This window comes from Branchiostoma lanceolatum, chromosome 12, assembly GCF_035083965.1.
Source record: "Branchiostoma lanceolatum isolate klBraLanc5 chromosome 12, klBraLanc5.hap2, whole genome shotgun sequence".
In the NCBI taxonomy this organism is placed as follows: Eukaryota; Metazoa; Chordata; class Leptocardii; order Amphioxiformes; family Branchiostomatidae; genus Branchiostoma; species Branchiostoma lanceolatum.
The window spans coordinates 2,753,540-2,772,381 of NC_089733.1; the positions used below are offsets into that span (position 1 = coordinate 2,753,540).

The window sequence follows — 18,842 nt, forward strand, 5'->3', positions numbered from 1 at the left end:
AGCTAGCAGCGAGCCTAAATGGTATAGTTGGACAGCCTGCGAAGTGGTTTCAGTTACAATTTGAATAGTCATATCATGGCACAAAGCAGATTTTTAAAGTTGCCTCATTAATTATGCAAATAAGAATCTGATTTGCATAATTATCGGCCAATCATTCTAAGCATCACACAAGCTATCGACATACCAAAAATCATGACCATCCATCAAGGCCATCTTGAGTTATAGTATTTTCGCATTAATTATGCAAATGAGGTCTTCATTTACATAGTTCATATCAATTAATATTTCTTCCTCACTTACATATGTCACATGTTTCAGAGTCCTATCATGGAATTTGGCGGATGTATAAACTTTCCTCATTAATTATGCAAATTAGATACTGATTTGCATAAAAAGTATCTAATCATGTTCATCATCACTCAAGCTATCTACTTACCAAAAATCATTGCCATCCATCAATCCCTTCTTGAGTTATTCCCTTTCAAAGTCAGATTCAAAACCTGCTCCTGCAGTTCCAAAAATGCCGCTAGGGTGCCCAAACCCATAACACTTACTCTCTGTCCAAAGAGCTATCTACCACTCAAAAATCAGTTCCATAGCATGTCCAGAACACGAGATATCAAAACAGGAAGTTCCGCTGCAGTACCATAACAAGCCGCTAGGGGACCCAACTTACCCACCTACCAAATATCAAGACAATACATCCAAGCCTTCTCGAGTTATGCTGTACATTACATACACACACACACACATACATACACACAAACGCTACCCTCTGCATAACCTTCTCGGCGAAGGTAAAAACGCCAATGTTCACTATACTGATATGTGCTGTTTTCTACTGCCATGCCAAGAGTAAGAATACACAACATATCCATAAAACTAATGTATATGATATTAAGTCATTTTGCAACAAGGAAAAGGAAACATCAGAGAACCTAGTAAATATCATAAGTAGTTTGTCCCTTCTTTGTTGCTTGAATGGTAAGCCAGGGACAAAAAAACACACACAAAAAGAACAAGAGAAGAGGCAATTCAGATTCGGTCTGTCTTCCTTGAAGAAGAAAAAAGAACTGAATCTCCTCTAAAGAAACTAAATCATGACTTTCTAGTGACTAGTGTAGCAATTAGTGAATAGAAATTCTACTCACCAAATGCTTCTTGTCCCTAATTATCAGCATCAGTACATGAAGTCAAGGGGAAACAAAAGAACCATCTGACCTCAGGGACAGTCAACCTCTTGTGCCAAGGGTTCAAAAACATTAGTCTTCTTGACCTCTGGTTGTAGCTCGGGTGACTGTGAAGCCTGTCGTTTAGCGAAGAACTTCCGGCGTTGTTGTGAGACAAACTCCCCGGGAATGTCGGTTGCCACGCCCTGCTCCCCCGGTATGTCGGCTGCCACGCCCTGCTCCAAGTCCTGTCGGCTTGTCAACAACACCCGTCGGTCCCCACGTGTCGCCCAAATTCTTCCTTCGATGGTCACCCAAACAGCTGACAAGGGTTTGTTATCTGTTCCGTTCGAAACCAACTGCTTGGCATGATGAAAGAGTGCCCTGCTAGCCGGGGACAGGTCAGGACGAACTGAGATGAAAGACCCTGCTCCGTTCTTCTTCCCTTTCAGGGCCTTTCTCGCCTCGTATACCTTCCTTTTGGCTAGGAATGTTGAAAACTTGACTATGATGTGTCGTCTTGACCCTTTTGCGCCCAAGTAGTGGATGTTGTCTATTTCCCCCGGCATGATTTTCACATGTAGGTATTCCTGAGCAAAATCAGCAAATTTAGCAGGAAGTTCTCTTTGGTCGTAATTATCCGGGAAGCCCCAAACACGCAAACAATTTTTCCTCGAGTACTGCTCGCTGTGGAACTGGCGCGCTTCCAGTGATTCGATCTTCTCCTGGAGGTTCTTAATCAACTCATCTTGAAACTTGAGTTTTTCTTCATGACCGCACAGAACATCCCCCATCTTTTTCATGTCACTTTTCATGTCGTCAATTTTCTCGTTCAGTTTGGTGAAGTTAGTTGCGTTTTCGGTCTTGAGTTCTTCTAACTTCGTTAATAGGGTCTCCATGATTACTGCAGTTCAATCTTGTAGAGACATCAAATAAAGTGACACTAAAATGTACTTACGACCATTGAAGTTGCACTGCGAACGTTTAGAGCATGTTTCAAAAACTGAAAGGTGGTCCCGTAACGGCAAATTTGAGTTAAAACCGTCACATCGGCTCCGTTGTGAGTAGGAAAATTCCACTGGTACTCCGATGGCGGGAGAAACTACGTAGCCCTCCCACTCTGACAGCTTGGGTAGACAAAATCCAACGAAGTTCGTCGAATAAAGCAGCAAAAGTTACTGTTCACTGGTCAACAATGTTCCTGGTAGTGTTATCCACACATACAGTTGACGATTGAAGGTGGATGCTTGAATTTACTCCGGGAAATCTTAGTTTTCAAGGTCCAAGAACGGAGAGTGGAAAAAAAGCCGTGCTACGGGACGCGCCACCTAGCGGGTAATTCAGCTAACGTAAACTCCCAGACCTCAGTCTGCTTCTCAATGCCGTGGTGTTCACATCAGTGAAGGGGCTCCCTGGCTAGGACAATTTACCAAGTATTGAAGTTACTTCAGCACATGTTTGAAATCATATAGTGTATGAAAGGAATCAAAGTATGGTTGCACATAAACATCAGATTTGTAGTACCTATAACCAAGAATATGAAGCAATTACAACACTGGCCTAGTAACACTGGCCTGCCATGCTCACTGGTAGAATGTCTCAGACATTGGCTGTCAGTATACAAATTACATTTCTACAGAGCCCCTGAGTCTATACTGGTTTCTTAGACTACCAAGTAGTCACCACAATTGTATAAGTCATACTTCTAGACACACAGCTATCAAAGCTAATTCAGCTCTGAGGAAAATATAGATACAATTCCAACTTTGAAGGGGTTGCTTTGACAGTTGAAAACACAATCATTGTTATGATTTTCGGAAAGTTGCCTGGCAAAGTTACGTATTGTATTGACTACGTAGCTTTGTTACATGTATCTGGGCTATTTTGCTGGTCTGACAATGTTTTCTTCAAAAACTAGTGAGAGAAATACAGGATTTTTCAAAACTTGAGACGTCAGTTAATATGCAAATGAGTTCCTGTCGTCTGCTCTGATCCCATTCTATTGTTCTTGGAGCCAGACGGGAAGAGATTCCCAACAGAGGATAATCCATTTGTGATGTTGGGATGAGGGTTGGAGTCAATTTAGCTACTAACTCCCTGACAGAAGATAGTTTTTATAGGAGGAGAACCCTGGGTCCTGATTTCTTGTCCTTTAAGTATAGTTTGAAGTATTTTGACTTTACCACTGTCGTTTGGTATTGAGTCTACCGAAGAAGGTGATCGCTGGCTTGTGGATGGAACTGTTGATGGGTGCAAAGTGCTTAAACTCCTGTTGCCGCTGTCAGGGACGATGTCAAGCATGATGTTTACTGGTACTTTATGATTGAATGACACAAGTTCCTGGATCATTAAAACAAATAAAAGAAAAAGCGCTTCACACAGAACTTGATATGTACACATTCCAAGAAACATGTTAAAGTAAATCAATTGAAATGGATACATGAAATAATTTACCTATACAGTTAAGATTTATGTCTCATTACACCACTGTCTGTGTGTTGGACTAAATCACTTTCTTAGTTAACAAACCTTCTAACATAGTATATAACAGGATCTGGTAGATAGGCGTCAGGACACTCCTCGTCCTATGTCCCTTTCATGGCGCAGTACGTCTCCAATAGTGTGTCATTAGCCTCTTGTACTCCCTGGATTACTTCTCCATCGTTGTCCAGCAATATGATAGAAATCACAAGAGGTTCTTCACCTAGCATGTCTCACGCTACGTTCTTCCCAACCGCGTGGCCGATAGGTTCGGCAGGATTGACATTTGTAGAACAGTGTCCCTCGTGACCAGAGCAAGGGATCTCTTCACCTTGGGCACCTAACAACTCCCATTCTTACACAGTTTGTTCGAAAATCCCCATCCAATCAACATTTGATCTCTGCGTCCACTTCCACCTCGTCCATCACAGGATTGTGCTGTCATGTCCACTTCAACAGTGCCTTTAAGATCCACTGATCTTGTTGAAGGCCTTTTTGATAGGGTCGTCAAATCTCTCACCCAAGGAGATGCGTCGACCCTCTTGGTGTGTGTATACATTACCTTCTTTAATGTGTCTCACCATGTCCTCGATGTCTTTTGTTGCCGCCTTCACAGTGTGGCTTCTCGTTCTTTTCACACAGAATGCGGCAACACAAAACCTTCTTCCAGCAGAGGGATGGCAAGTGGCACTTGCTTTGCATGTGCAATTGTCACTTTTGATCCAGACCCCCTTAGCATGGACTTAAGGAGCCTGTACAAATTCCAAATTTGAATAAAATCAAAACATATAGGCGAACAAAATTCAAGTGCAACGAACCAAAAACCGATATAAAAACACATCTGATAGCTACATAGAAACATATCAGAGCATCTAGCCAACAATACAGTTATGAACATGTTACTGACAGCAATGGTGCTCTACCTTTCCTAACGCAACTGTAATACATGTACCCATCCACAAACCTGGAAATTCTATCACATTTGTAATTGGATCGAACTAATTCTCCTTACTTCCACAAGGAATAGTCTGCATTGAAAAATTCCTACTTATTTGTTAGAGCTGTTACAAAATCTTGCTTGAACTATTCTGGGCTGGATGCGTATCTCTTGGAGGCGCATACATTAGTATATGTTTTTGGAAAGTGGGTGATTGGTGGTGTGACGATGGCCAGCATGCTAAGCACATGCTAAGTATCGTCGTTGATGATGTCGACGAAATCCTGCGAATGCCTGTCATAGTAGCGTCGGTGCTCCACTATCACCAAAGTTACGAGCAGCCTGAGATGAAGATGGTAGTTCTCATTGCCATACAGGGCACGAGATAGGGCCCTGTATAAGCAGTTGCCCTCTGCAGCAACGGCAAGCGGCTGGTGGCTTTGTAGAACTATGGGGCCGAGCAACCGCAGAATGGTCTCAAACGTGTCGTCAACATTACTTGTTTACATAAAATTTAACAAATTCATTATGCCAACTACAAAATGGATATAAAGCCAGAGTAACTTGAGTGAAGAGTGGAAATTTATATACATATGAGATATCAGATATCTTAACAGTACTCAAGTGCTCTATTTTGCAACTTTTGTTATTACAGTGAGTACCCGAAGAAAAACACTAATAATATACTTATTTATTGGTGACATAAAATTCAACACTGTCATCATGACGAGTACAAATTGGATATGAAACCAGAATAATTTAAGTGAAGAGAGGAAATACATATACATAAAAGATATCAGATATTTAAACACTACTGAAGTGCTCTGTTTTTGCAACTTTTGTTATTACGGTGAATAAGTTTTGTTTCGAAAGATTAACGGTGTGATGAAATAGATGATAGCCGGGGCAGACGGATTGATGAGGTGGACCTGTGGGGGTGGAAGGCATGGCTGGAGGCCGGATGGAAAGTAGGGTGGAAGCCCGGGTGGAACGTAGGGTGGAACGTTGGTTGGTAGGCAGGGGGGGAAGTGCTTTCCTCCTCTTCATCTCAATGGACGGGAATGATGGAGAAGTCCTACCCTGTGCCATCTGACTAAAGGTGCTTGGAGAATGATGCTGGGTGTAGAAGGTGAACACCTCCTTCAGAACTGCAAAATTCCTTTCCTGCGATTAGCGGGATGTTCGCCTTGATGTTATGCATCATGCCTACCATCTTTGCTGTGAATGTGTGTGGTCTCTAAAGTGCTACTATGGTTGCTATCTTCTGGTCTATTGGTGTTTTGAAGTCTCACATCGAATTCATGAATCCGTCAAGGACAAAGTTGGAATACTCTAGGGAATGTCTCATATGTAGTATTAAATGCATGTACTAATCAAGGGTTCATTATCTAAGCCACTTCAAAGAGTAGACCAGGACGCTGGCCAGAGAGATAGTCGCTACCAACCTAACTTAAATATGTATACGAAGATGAAATGCATGTGTTGCTCAATTGGTAATTTAGAGATAAACATACGCTAAGTCTATAGGGGAAAGTCCCTTTGGGCCCTGTGATACGCACCGCAACTGTCTGTTTATTCAGTTACTTCTATACAAATCAGTTCTAACACGGGCACATGTATATAAGATACTAAGGTAAGATCGTGTTCACAGTTGCAAAAGGGCTTTTACAGTGGTACAATACAATATTTGTAAACACATTCCTCCAAACAAGTTGTAGGAGTGCTGTTTTACAACGATTTTCCAAGTGACTTCTCACCCTTCCTGGAGCCAACGTCACTGTTCTTTCGTCGCTGAACCAAGGTGTAGACTTCAGGAAATGCTCGATATCTCAAGTTTACATATTTGTACAGAACTGCTTCCAGCAAAGCCATGCTGATCTTCTCGTTACTTATATGGGTAGTAGCTATGTCATTCCTGTAAAACCTGGCCAACCTCAAGGCCACAGGGTCGAGTATGTTTGTTTGAACCTTTGTTTATTCATGATAAGCTCAAATCGGCACGCAGGCCGCTTTTCATTGAGGTCATGAGGGAAGAGGTAAGGGTCAGATACAATATAACAGAGATAAACAGTCATTTGAGTCCTAATAACTCTATCAACATATATCATTACATATTTATGGTACAACAATATACAATTTCTACAACATACAACATAAAGTAGGGCGAAAGCTGATTCATGGTCCGTGTCCGTTCGTTTAGTTCATTTCCGTTACTTCAAGAGTCTCTTAAAGGAAGTCAGATTCGGAGCCGATGTAGAGGTCCATGTCCTGAAATGAAAAGAAGGCTTGCTTACAGACTCTCTTTATATGCCCTATGTATACTGTATATTCATGTTAGACATGTTTTCATGGTGGACATGGACATGAAGTTTGTACGTGTCTGATTTTCCATGAAGTTTCTCTATGTCAGGTTTTCCCTGCTGTTTGTGACAAGTTATTGTTGTGTGTTTTTATTGTTGCTTGACTTACTGAAACCATGTACAGTATTTGTCAGCCTTGTGTTTTATTAGTTATGCTGACACCAAAAACCTTGTAGTGTTATTATCCAGACTACTGACTTCGATTGATACTTTATATTGTGACTTTCAGATCTCAAAGTTTCCAACTGATATGTTCTAAAGGCAACAAAGGACAAAAATAATTAGCTGTGTAGGAGTTACGTATGTTGGACATGGACATGAAGTTTGTACGTGTCTGATTTTCCACGAAGTTTCTCTATGTCAGGTTTTCCCTGCCGTATTTGACAAACAAGTTGGCTAATTGCTGTGTGTTTTTATTGATGCTTGACTTACTGAAACCATGTACAGTATTTGCCAGCCTTGGTCCATGTGTTTTATTAGTTATGCTGACACCAAAAACCTTTTAGTGTTATCCAGACAATACTGACTTCGATCCATACTTTATATTATGACTTTCAGATCTCAAAGTTTCCAACTGACATGTTCTAAAGGCAATGTGGAACTAGTGCCATGAGATTTCTAACACTGCAATGATATGCTTTTCGTCATTAAAAAAGTCTATTTGCTGTCATATAATAAACGATTCTCTACAATGAATTTTAATTGTTACACATACACACAATGTATGTATATATCAGAATAGAGCACTGGCTGTTAGCTTTTGACTAGAGCCACTTACAGGGAGTGTGGAAACACAGGAGTCTGGGCACCCCCCGCAGCATATCCTCTCTTCGTCTCTGGTCATCTCACGGCAGTGACTACAGGTGCACCATTCCGGTCCTCCTTCAGCAGCACCGCCGCCATCACCACCCGCAACACCACCTGCGGCACCCCCGCGGCACCCACAGCAACGACTGCGGCACCGCCATTGGCACCGTCCTCGTCCTCTGCACCCACAGCAACGACTGCGGCACCGCCCTCTGCACCGTCCTCGTCCGCGGCAACGCCCTCGGCACCCACAGCAACGACGGCGGCACCACCCTCGGCACCTGCACCGTCCGCGACACCACCGCCTGTCGCACCGCCCTGGGCACGCTTCTTCCACAACGATGCCAAAATGTCAAAGACAACGGATGGCAGTCTGTCGGCAATTGGTATTCTGATGGATAAGGCTCTATCTTGACGTTGAATTATGATGACTGATTACGTTCGGGAGAAATTGTATAGAAGTTCCGAAAGATAGCGTATATTCAAGGCCTGTTTAATCAGGAAAAAAACAAACACAAAACGAGATTATGGTCTTTTGCAAACATTTTCAAACTATTTCATCAGAAGTATTGGATGCATTGAATATTGGAATATAAAAGCCCATGCACTTACAATCTGCCAAGGTCTTGAGAATGACTCGACCGAAGCACCCACTCCCCATAACTTTGGATACGCCGTTCGGTTCGCAGAGCCGGTCACGTTCGATCTTTGGCAGCTTGGGCCGCGGATGCTCAGACAGCTCCTTCTGCATTGCCCGCGTCTTCTCCTGGGCAGCCGTCTTCTCCCGGTGAAGGCTGTCGAGCTTGGCCTTCGCCGCCTGCCGGAGGCGGTCCACTTCGGTCTTGAGATCGCTGATCGCAGCGGCAAGCAACTCCTTCTCGCGATCGGCGACCGCGGCCACCCCACCCAGGCGCCGACTATTGCTCCTGTTGTCCGTTTTCCTCTTGGTCTTATCGTCGTACGGCATGTCGGATACGGTGATGATGATGATATGAGATGGATCGTTAGGGCGTTGGAAGATGGCCCGCAAGAAGTCTATTAATGTCTATCAAAAAACCGGCCTATGACTAAGATTTCTGTCTTCATAAATTCATAAAGCCTAGATCTACCTGCGCCCTTGTGTGATGGCTGAGGCTTTGCATCTCAAGTAACGCACTGCTCTAGCTCTAAGTCTTATCAAAAGAGTGTAACATCTATGTAGAACATTATGTCTTATACTTGTACCTTGTGCACTGTTTACAGCTTGTCTAGCAGACATTTGGTCAATTTGTTTGCACCAGATTTTTCTGTTAAAGAGCGTCCGAGATTATAAATACAGGCGATGCTCATTGGTTGAGAGGGAAACAGTGCGGTTGATTCAAACTGGAAGGTATAGCCTTCCGTGTAGCTCCCGTGTTATCGGCGATATCTTATTACTGACGGGTTGCTTTGGGCCAGTTTTCGGCATAACGACGTCTGAAGTATCCCTCATCACGTTTTGAGCAATGTCATAAGTTGTAATACACACAGTGTCGTATAATATCTGTTTTCTGTACATTACAACCCTGTTACCGGCAAAATTTCAAAATCTAATTGGTACCAGGCACTGCTAGCGATCGCAACACTGGCTAAAGTACCCTGCTGTGAGTGTAAACATTCTGCCCGGCCAGCGAGCCCGAGCTGGCCTACTCGGCCTGTAATGCCCTGTATCAGGTTTCTCAGGCAAGTAGCTACAGAAATCAGCCAGGCTTGCCTTTTTAGCTTCCGTACGCTACCCAAGTTCTGCTCCCGGCAGCGGAGCTTGGGTCGCCCAGCGGAGCTTGGGTCGCCCAGCGGAGCTAGGGTAGCGGACGGAAGCTAAGTAGGCTTGCACTCAGGCTAGTATTGTCTTGCCTACATGAGTTACAACAAACGGTGAAGAAAACATGCCACGACATCGGATCATAAGTTTAATATTTTCTTTGTCAAATGATGCGACAAAATCGCACCTTACATGTACATGTATATACTACTTTGTGTTACAACTGAAACCGCCATATTTACACTTATTTACACATACTAGTAATTACACTATCAAGGGCTAAGTATCGAGCAACGTTTTGTTTTTACGAACCTTACATCCGGTTGTCATTGTCCATTTCCAAGATCGGCGGGTAGTTTATATATGCAGCACAGCATGTCGATGTGGATATAAAGAAAATAATTTTGTCTATTTCTACTTACAAATCACAATCTAGAAATGTTAGTGTTCCAAAGAAAAAGTACATGTTTCAAACTCACAGTCCGTGTCCCACTTTCAATCCCAAGTTCAATCCCACTTATGCCCCAGATAAGGCTGGCCCGCGGGGTTAGGATAAAAACTCCTCACCGCGTCTAGCACACACTTTGGCATGACGTCACGCTTTACTATCTGGAATCCATCTTCCAACATTCGCTGTGTTTTTCTCGCCAGGTATCTCTCGTCCTTCCATCCACCCCTCTTGTTGATCAGCGTCCAGACAGCCCGATACTTCCTCCTCCGTACACCAGTATTATTTGGGTGGGGTGGCCTCTGGTGTAATAAGGCTTGCTTCATTCCCGCCTTTCTGATTTGCTTCTCCATGACGCATGGAGCCAAAAAACACCCTGGGCAGTCCTCGGGGTTTGAACTTGGGTTGGATGTTGAAGAGGTAGACGCAGTAGGCTGAGAGGCCGTGCTGTTCGACGAAGTAGGCTGAGAGGCTGTGTTGTTGGACGAAGTAGACGCAGTAGGCTGAGAGGCTGTGTTGTTCGATGAAGTAGGCTGAGAGGCTGTGTTGTTGGACGAAGTAGACGCAGTAGGCTGAGAGGCTGTGTTGTTGGACGAAGTAGACGCAGTAGGCTGAGAGGCTGTGTTGTTGGACGAAGTAGGCTGAGAGGCTGTGTTGTTGGACGCAGTAGGCTGAGAGGCCGTGTTGTTGGGTGGTGGAATAGACTCGTCACTGCCTGATTCGTCCTCACTGCTAATGTACACATCCGAATCCTCCACTTGTTGATAGGGCTCGCCCCTCTGGAGCTCGCCGGAGTCGTCTTGAGAAAGTGGTATCTGAATCCAGTCCCATCCCCAGAAGCCGAAAAATCCTTGCATTGTCTGAATCTGGTCCTCTGTCAGTCGAAGGCAAATGTCTCTTGTTGGAATGTTGCCACCCTCCATTGTGAGCGGATTTTGACGCAAATCGACGAAGAGATTGAAGAACGAAGTTGGATAAGAACGGCCGTAGAATGAGCGGGAAGTAGTCGTGATGACACAGGAACGCATGACACACTTTTTGTGTAAATTTCCCGACGTGTACAAACAGTTCATGCCGATGTTTCGGTTTTGTTAATTATTGTTTCATTTATTTATTAACTGATGCTAGTTATCAATATCTGATAAACATTGATCGGCTTTCACGAAAAATTGCTTTGATTTGGATGCGATCCCTGGTCTTGTTTGTTGTAGGTTTTCGTGACCCATGACGAGAAGGATTAGCACTGGTGAGACAGCGGGAATACTATTTGTTGCGGAACAAAATAATACTTTATCTACCATCTAAGGGTTCATTTGGAATTTTTTGATAAAATGGTTCATCCATTATATGCATACTATGAATATACTATACATCATGACTAGTGTGGTGCATCAATAACAGCTTTACAAATACAAGAAAAACAAACAGAGATGCACAGTCAGAAGATTCTCTCAGAACAGACATCTGGAGCAAATCACGGAAAACGCGGGAACGTTTTGGACGTCTAGATGGCGGGAATACTGTGTCCCGCGTCCAAACGCAAACAGAAATCACACATACACAACATTTTTTCTCACAACACAGAGTACAGACTCAACGGAAACAGTTGCGTTATTTAATCTCGTTGTTGCCTGATACAAGATGAATCAAAAGGGGACTCTGTTTATTTAAATCTTCGTTCAATTTTTTTTTGTTATGATGTCATCGACCCACATGTAACCTTTGCATAAAGGTCATATCAAATGCAAAATGAGAGTAGGGAAGTACATTTAATTTTCCTTCATCTCATTGTCTCTCGATAAACGTCAAAAAAGTTTTTCTGACGTGAACCTTATGAAGTATAGAATAAAAAGTAAAAAAATATATAAGACTTGTCAACGACGTGACCTGACCCCCTTGATTTATTGTCCTCTTTTATCCCGCTATTTACGCCGTGTGCAGCACATCTTTTCGCTCGTCTTTATTTCGGTATTTTACGTTGTGCTCTTACAACAAAGCATGCTTCGAGTAGGTAGTACGCTAGCCCAGAAACGCAAGAACCGGCCGTCGGACACGCCGGAGGCTGTGTGCGCCCGGAACAAGAAGAGAAGAGATGCCGTCAAGGAGGGCAGGTCAAACAAGCCCTACAACATGACCATCAGTGGCACTGAAGACGAGATCAAGGCTTTTCGCGAGAAGGTGGCTTCCGCTTGTAGCAAGATGGGTGAAGGCCTAGGGAGGTGGAAAGAAGACCGTGACGCAGAGGGAGGTCATCTTCACTGCACTTTCCGACTGGTTGGAGGCAAGGGAGAACACAGATGCTGCACGACTGCTGGCCGACTGTGGGGAACAGGGACCAGCCGGCTCTCCGTTCAAGCAGAAAAACGGCTACTCCGCAGCCAGCCCAGCTACCATGGACGAACCCATCTTTCTAAGCACTCCCACTGCCATCAACTGCCTGGTGGGAAGGGTGCACAGCCACGCCATCAAGTGTCCCGAGGAATTGGCCATGGTGGATTCCCCACAGATGCTTGGGCACGCAGCCAAAGTCGAGCTCAAGTGCAATCGGAACCACCTAGTCGTGTGGGACTCGTCACCCCACTTTCACAGGAGGTTACTTGTGAACTACAGGTATGGTTTCAAATTTGTGATAGGCTTCATAAATCGCATGCTTAAAAATATGCAAACACAGAGCGTAAAGCGAGCTTACAATACAGTATTGTATCTTGATTTTCTCTGGAGTTTGACGTACTGTGACTGACCTGAATTTGTGACTAACATGTCTTTAGCACGAAGTAACTTTTGTCAACTACATAAAGTCGTGCATGATTCTGCATTCGATTTTAGACGTATGCAAAGAAATGTTTTGTGGTATCATAATAAAACTGTTTAGTTTACGGCAAGAAACAACTGTAGTCTGTAAACCTATTATCATCTATTTGCTACCAATCGTTTATCAGCACGGAAATCACCTCTACAATAGAAATCATAATCCACCTAACGACCCATGACGGGTAGTCACACATATCCCATGCATTCTGTGACCGGACAAAACGGCTGTTTTCTTGGCTGCACACTAGCAAGGAGGTTTAATCAAGATTAAACCTCCTTGACACTAGCAGTACTACTTATCAGTTTATTAGTGACTTGTTCTTATATGTTCGGTCCCGTTCATTGCTCTTTTGCACTCATCTAATTGGTAATAGTTTTACGAGCAGTAATGATACTTCTTTGCCAAGTCTTCATCCGATTGACAGCCTTTCGACAGTTTTCGACAGTAACAAATCTCTATCCAGAACAAAATAAGTGTTCTAAAAGTAAGTCCAATCACTCACATGACCAGTGGTTTTGATTATTTGCTGACAAATACTTTCAGGATGGCGCACGGGTACTTTTCTTCTGGTATTCGTCCAACGCAATACGCAAAGATCTGCAGTGCAGCAGGGATCGGGGCCATCGAAGATAGCAACCTGCGACATCACTGTAAGCTGATACCATATATGTGTTTTTTTTTCAACACAAATGAACATAGACATTGCATGGCGAAGGACCTACCTGCTGTTTTGTGTACTTGAAGAGTGCAAAACCCCTTGCGTGTCTTTTCCGCCAGTGAAACTGGGTTGACCTCGACACTGGCACTTACCACCCCGTCCCAGAGTTTACAAGGTTGAACACATTGATAAATCTCACATGTATACCTGTGATCGGTTGGTGAAAATACAGGACAAAGATAGCAAAAGTTATAAAACTGTTCTGATAATAGATTCTATAAATAATTTAATCTGTTGTATGACTTGTTTTCTTGTTTATTTTTCAAGATGAGACTATGTACAGTGAGGTGGCGGCCAAGCTGGCACAGGAGTCCTGCGCATTGGCATTGCGACAGGTAGTTGAAATTTGAGTACTAGCACGTAAATAATATGTTGCATAGATTTCCTCTGTGTTCAACCTGCATTTATGTCTATGCCACTTTATCAATATTGTACAACAGTATAAGCCAATGACCGTCCGCAAAGTTTCAAGTTTTCTGATACATGAAAATCATTTCAACAGGAGATTGAAGTGCAAGAAGAGTGTGACGGGGATGATTATAAGGGCATATCCATCATCAGCGACGCACGGCATTGCTGGCGTAAGAACGCCCGGTTCTCTGATGTAGTGTTCCTGGGAGACAGGTCTGTAAAATTTTGGTGGAGTAAAACCATTGCCCTAACCCCCAAACGTCTAACACGGTGCTGCATGAAATTAATTTTTGTACTTATATTTGTTGTGTTGTAAATTCTAAGACAATAATCCCAGTGACCAGTGTTGCCGAATCTAAGCCGCCCGGACGAACGGCTAGATTGGTCGACTTCGTTTGCTACACTCCCTACAGACATTCGTTTTGGAATAAAGATTTTTTTTAATTTCTTGAATGTTTCCAGAACACACAAAGCCATCCGTGTTGAGACTGTCTCCAAAGAGGAGGTACGGTACGCACAGAGCCACGAGAAGGAAGGGGTGGAGCGGTTCTACCGGTTGGCAGACAACAAAGGTAATTTTTTTTCTAAATTAATGTACATATCAACATTGATTCTATAATGTCCGCCAATTGTTAACATATTTTGTTGATTGATATATAATTCTGTCCTGTTATGATCTTCCCTAGGGCTGAGCATTGTTGTTCACGCACATGACAACAATGCCAGTGTGAATAAGATTGTCGAGGACAGGGCTGCCGCCGGTCATCCCTGTGTAAACGGGAACGACACTTGGCACGGTAAGACATGTCCGTGCTTACATGACTTGCAAACATTAACCATCCTTCATTAATAAATGGGATATACTAAAACAAACTAAATGTCAAAGTCATAAATGCGTCTACGGTAGTTGATTGTGCAATTAGAAGCCTTCTTTTCGTCTATAGATTCTTTGTTCACAAACATGTTGCAATATTTACAGAGAAAAATTATACAAAAGTGAAGTCTGTAAAGTTATTCAGTCGTAGCTTTGGTCAAGAGAAATTTACATCCACATCTCCTTTCAGCTACAAAGAACATTGCAAAGACGATCAAATCCATCACCAGCGGGCCGCAGAAGCGTGAGGGAGAGACCTGGTTCCTGGACCTGGCCGACAAAGGTAGACAATCTTTGCATTCTGACCACCTTACCTTTCTTGGTGCTAGGTTTGTACCATCGATGCATCCACGTTTATGTGTAGTATTTTGTTGAGTTGAATGAGACCTTGCTCTTTCTGTCGATCCCTTGCAGCCGCTCCCGTCAAGACCCACATCTACTGGGCCATGAAGAATTGTGGGGGAGAGGCAGCTAAGATACGAGGTGCCCTGGACAACATCGTGAACCATTACAAGGTTCACACATACGTACTCACGTTGTAGGACTTTATACATGTAGATATGTTAGGACTGCATTTATGTATGTAGAGTACATATATTCTGTATAGCAATATGTGAGCGCGCGAGTGAGCGCGTGTGTGTGCGCGCGTGTGTGTGCGTGTGTGCAATCCAATCATACAAACCACTCCCATGCAGCATGTACCACTGTAAAAGTCATCTTTGTACTTTCAGGGTGACCACTCCAAGTGCCACCACACGTCCCGGTGTCGTTTGGAAGGCGAGGACTACGAGTCCTTCCACCACCCCATCACCAACCCCAACGCTGAGAAGAAACTCATGGAGTTCCTCCACAAGACTGTGGTTTACAAAAAGGCTGAGAACTACATTTATGTAAGCTTATATAAGTTCTAGATTGCTACCTGTTATTCTTCCAACACTACAAATTGACTAAAGGTAATATACCTCGGACCGATGCATGTCTTCTATAAGGACCCATCACTTGACCCAAATGTCACTTTTTAACAGTTGGATAAGACTTATAGTGTACAGGTACGTTTTTTTTATAAAGGGCGTAGGACAACCCTTGTCCCTCAACTGCCATAGTGCCCTTTTACAATATTGAGGATTCCTTGATCGATTGCGAATGAATGTTTTTCATCCTCCCCAACAGGCAAAAGACACACACTATGTTGAATCTTTCAACAACTCAATGTTGGTCTACCATGACAAAAGGATTAGCTTTGGGAGGAGGAACTACCTACTGCGGGTGAACCTCGCCATCCTTGACTGGGTGAGTGTGACTTACTGCAATAGCTATGATGCGAGCCTGTGAACGTGGAAGGAAAAGTGTTTTGCACCTGTGTATGTGTTCTGTGTCCGGAGTAAAATTATCATGAAGTGTTACTGCCAAACTACTATTATAATGTGAGTCATTGTCCTTTCCCACAGAATGATCACGTGGACAGAGACCACACCTCTGCGTGGTTTGTAGAAGATGCAAGCAAGCCAAGGAAACAGCGACCCAAAAAACAACTAGTGGCTAAGGCCTACAAGTTCAGGGAACAGGTGTGGCGGGACTTCATGCACAAAGCGTGGTGGGATATGGAGGGTCCCGTGGAAGATGCAGAGCCTATCCAGGACGCACCCGGTAGGGAAGGGGAGATGCAGAACGCGCCCGACGGGGCAGGAGTCGCAGGGCCGATGCAGAACGCGCCCGACGGGGCAGGAGTCGCAGGGCCGATGCAGAACGCGCCCGACGGGGCAGGAGTCGCAGGGCCGATGCAGAACGCGCCCGACGGGGCAGGAGTCGCAGGGCCGATGCAGAACGCGCCCGACGGGGCAGGAGTCGCAGGGCCGATGCAGAACGCGCCCGACGGGGCAGGAGTCGCAGGGCCGATGCAGATCGTGCCCGACGGGGCAGGGGAGATGCAGAACACGCATGTTGAGAGCCCACGTGGCCGTCGAGGTCGAGGTCGTGGCCGTCGAGGTCGAAGTCGTCGAGGACGCGGTCGCCGGGCACGAATGATTGATGTTTTCTCGTGAAATGTCTGTCATGAACCGCCAAACCTGGGCCGTTTCCTGTAAAACATCTACATGTGCATGATTTTGTATTTGCAGTCTTTGTTTTTATGTTTGTACATTTGTAAATGTTTTCTCTGTTTTACCGTGTGGCATAAAATGTACATTGGAATTTGAACCCAGGAACGGCAACCTTGTAAGTTCTAGGCAGAAATAAACGTAACGTTTTATCAACAAAGCATAACGCGCTTTTTACAATTAAAAAGAATGAACGAATTACCTTTATTGTACATTCGTGCAAATCGTGCCCCGAGGGACTAGGTATAATCTCCATGCAGACTATCCAACAGGCAAAATGAATTTTTATTGCAACCGGTTGCAATGAAACGCCTTTTGCCAGGTGGGTACTGTCATTGCAACTGCGTTGAGATTAGCTAGGTAAACGTCTCAAATGAGAGGAGTGAAGGAAACGTCCGGAACTCGGAGGTCTCAGTAGTTTATCCAGTTGTAAAGTTTGAATTGTATATCAGTATCTTTAACCTGGATGTCTAACCTTCATAAACGTATTGCATAACTAGTTTTGAGTGAAATCAAGACCCTCGGGACACGAATGTAGGTGAAGATTAAAGCATTAATAGACATTCAATAGAATAATAATGTGGACATTTGAAAATAACAACGCCCATCTTTTGAATGGGTAATGATTGTAAACTTACCTCACCATCATATTATTGTCAAAAATTAACTTAATTATCATCAGTCTTGCCCACGAAAGAAAGACTATTTTGCAACGATGAACAAGTGTTACCCTTGACTTGAGGGAATTTCGATCTTGACTCGCGTGGGTTATCCATATCCACTCAGTTATAGGATACATATCAAGTAAACGTTTGGAATGCCCCCAACACAATGTAAAACAAAACCGGAAACCGATTTGAATATAACAAATAACGTTAAACTGAAAAAGGCAAGGCATGGCCACCGCGCCATGGAAACAAAGACAAAAGAAAAAAAATGGCTGCCTTCGAACTGAACCGTCCACGCCAGGAACAGTTTAGAAGAATCGAATTCTCCACATTTACAACAGCCTTTTCATAGTTTGGAGATATGGTCAAATCAAATAATCATCCTCAATCCATCGAAAATGTCATCATCGGGGAAAATTTGGGGAACAGGATATTGTTGTTTTCTAAAAGTCTCTCAACCCGACAGAGCCCAACTGAGCTTGTCAAGGAAAAACAACAACTTGACCCCTAAGTGACCCCACCAACAAAAAACAAGAGGGACCATATATCTTCTTTTAATTCTTCTTTATATACGGCACAACAGGCAAAAACCGTCGCTAAATATTTGATACAAATAATTCTAGTAAACAAACCCACCGTTGTTCATATAATTTAGCCAACTACCAGAAGATGTTCTTCAGCGTGATACCGTTGCGTTTGCCTGTGGTACCAATCTTGCACAACCAAGATGGCGGGCGGGCGGAGCGAAATTTACGAGCAGGTCGGTACGCGGTATGTCTTGCAAGGGACGTCCTCACAGCAATCTACGATTGACATTACGTATCCGTGCGTGTGGTACTAGGCTGTTTTTGGTCCTTTCTATATTCATCGAAATAAATTCTGAATGAGGATAACAACTATAAGTTTGTGCACTTGCTTGCTAGCTGGTACACGATACAGGGGTTGTCGGTAATAAATGACTGTTATACGATATAGATATGCGATTTGTGACACATGCGGTCTTACCCAATTATCACAGTGTAGTCATTTCACTGTTGTATACAGAGAGCCAGACATTTTCTTCTAGTGTGCAGTCATAGCTTTACCAGCACCCTCTCGGTAGAACTGTTTACACTAGCATGGTGATTTCACGCACGATTAACAAATTAGGCCTGCAGTCGCTCCCCGCGCACCGGGAGGCCCACCCTCTGGCAGGGTCTGGGCTGACCAGAGGCCTGCCACCCTGTATCAATTAAATTCTCATTATTTGCGATCCATGGGACCGCCAGCACGGCCTTTAAG

At 43.8% G+C, this 18,842-nt stretch overlaps 2 protein-coding genes across 2 annotated transcripts; both read left to right on the top strand.

The window, feature by feature from the left end:
• The first annotated feature begins 11,980 nt into the window (after positions 1–11,980).
• Positions 11,981–13,862, top strand: LOC136446421 (uncharacterized). The gene is made up of 4 exons (XM_066444777.1): positions 11,981–12,160; positions 12,198–12,592; positions 13,338–13,444; positions 13,780–13,862. The coding sequence occupies exons 1-4, from the start codon at positions 11,981–11,983 to the stop codon at positions 13,860–13,862; spliced, it is 765 nt and encodes a 254-aa protein (XP_066300874.1).
• Positions 13,863–14,541: 679 nt separating this feature from the next.
• Positions 14,542–17,617, top strand: LOC136446422 (uncharacterized). Its single transcript, XM_066444778.1, has 7 exons — positions 14,542–14,554; positions 14,610–14,720; positions 14,988–15,080; positions 15,212–15,312; positions 15,529–15,687; positions 15,968–16,087; positions 16,246–17,617. Exons 1-7 carry the CDS (start codon positions 14,542–14,544, stop codon positions 16,837–16,839), a joined length of 1,191 nt encoding a protein of 396 aa, XP_066300875.1. The 3' UTR covers positions 16,840–17,617.
• Positions 17,618–18,842: the final 1,225 nt, after the last annotated feature.

What these genes read in the sequence shown, in the direction of transcription:
- LOC136446421 (XM_066444777.1), top strand. Translation starts at nt 11,981, where the DNA reads ATGCTTCGAGTAGGTAGTACGCTAGCCCAGAAACGCAAGAACCGGCCG. An exon ending in AGGTTACTTGTGAACTACAG is followed by an intron (nt 12,593 to 13,337) that starts GTATGGTTTCAA and finishes AAATACTTTCAG; the next exon opens with GATGGCGCACGGGTACTTTT. An exon ending in TAGCAACCTGCGACATCACT is followed by an intron (nt 13,445 to 13,779) that starts GTAAGCTGATAC and finishes TTATTTTTCAAG; the next exon opens with ATGAGACTATGTACAGTGAG.
- LOC136446422 (XM_066444778.1), top strand. An exon ending in ACATCGTGAACCATTACAAG is followed by an intron (nt 15,313 to 15,528) that starts GTTCACACATAC and finishes TTGTACTTTCAG; the next exon opens with GGTGACCACTCCAAGTGCCA. An exon ending in AGGCTGAGAACTACATTTAT is followed by an intron (nt 15,688 to 15,967) that starts GTAAGCTTATAT and finishes CCTCCCCAACAG; the next exon opens with GCAAAAGACACACACTATGT.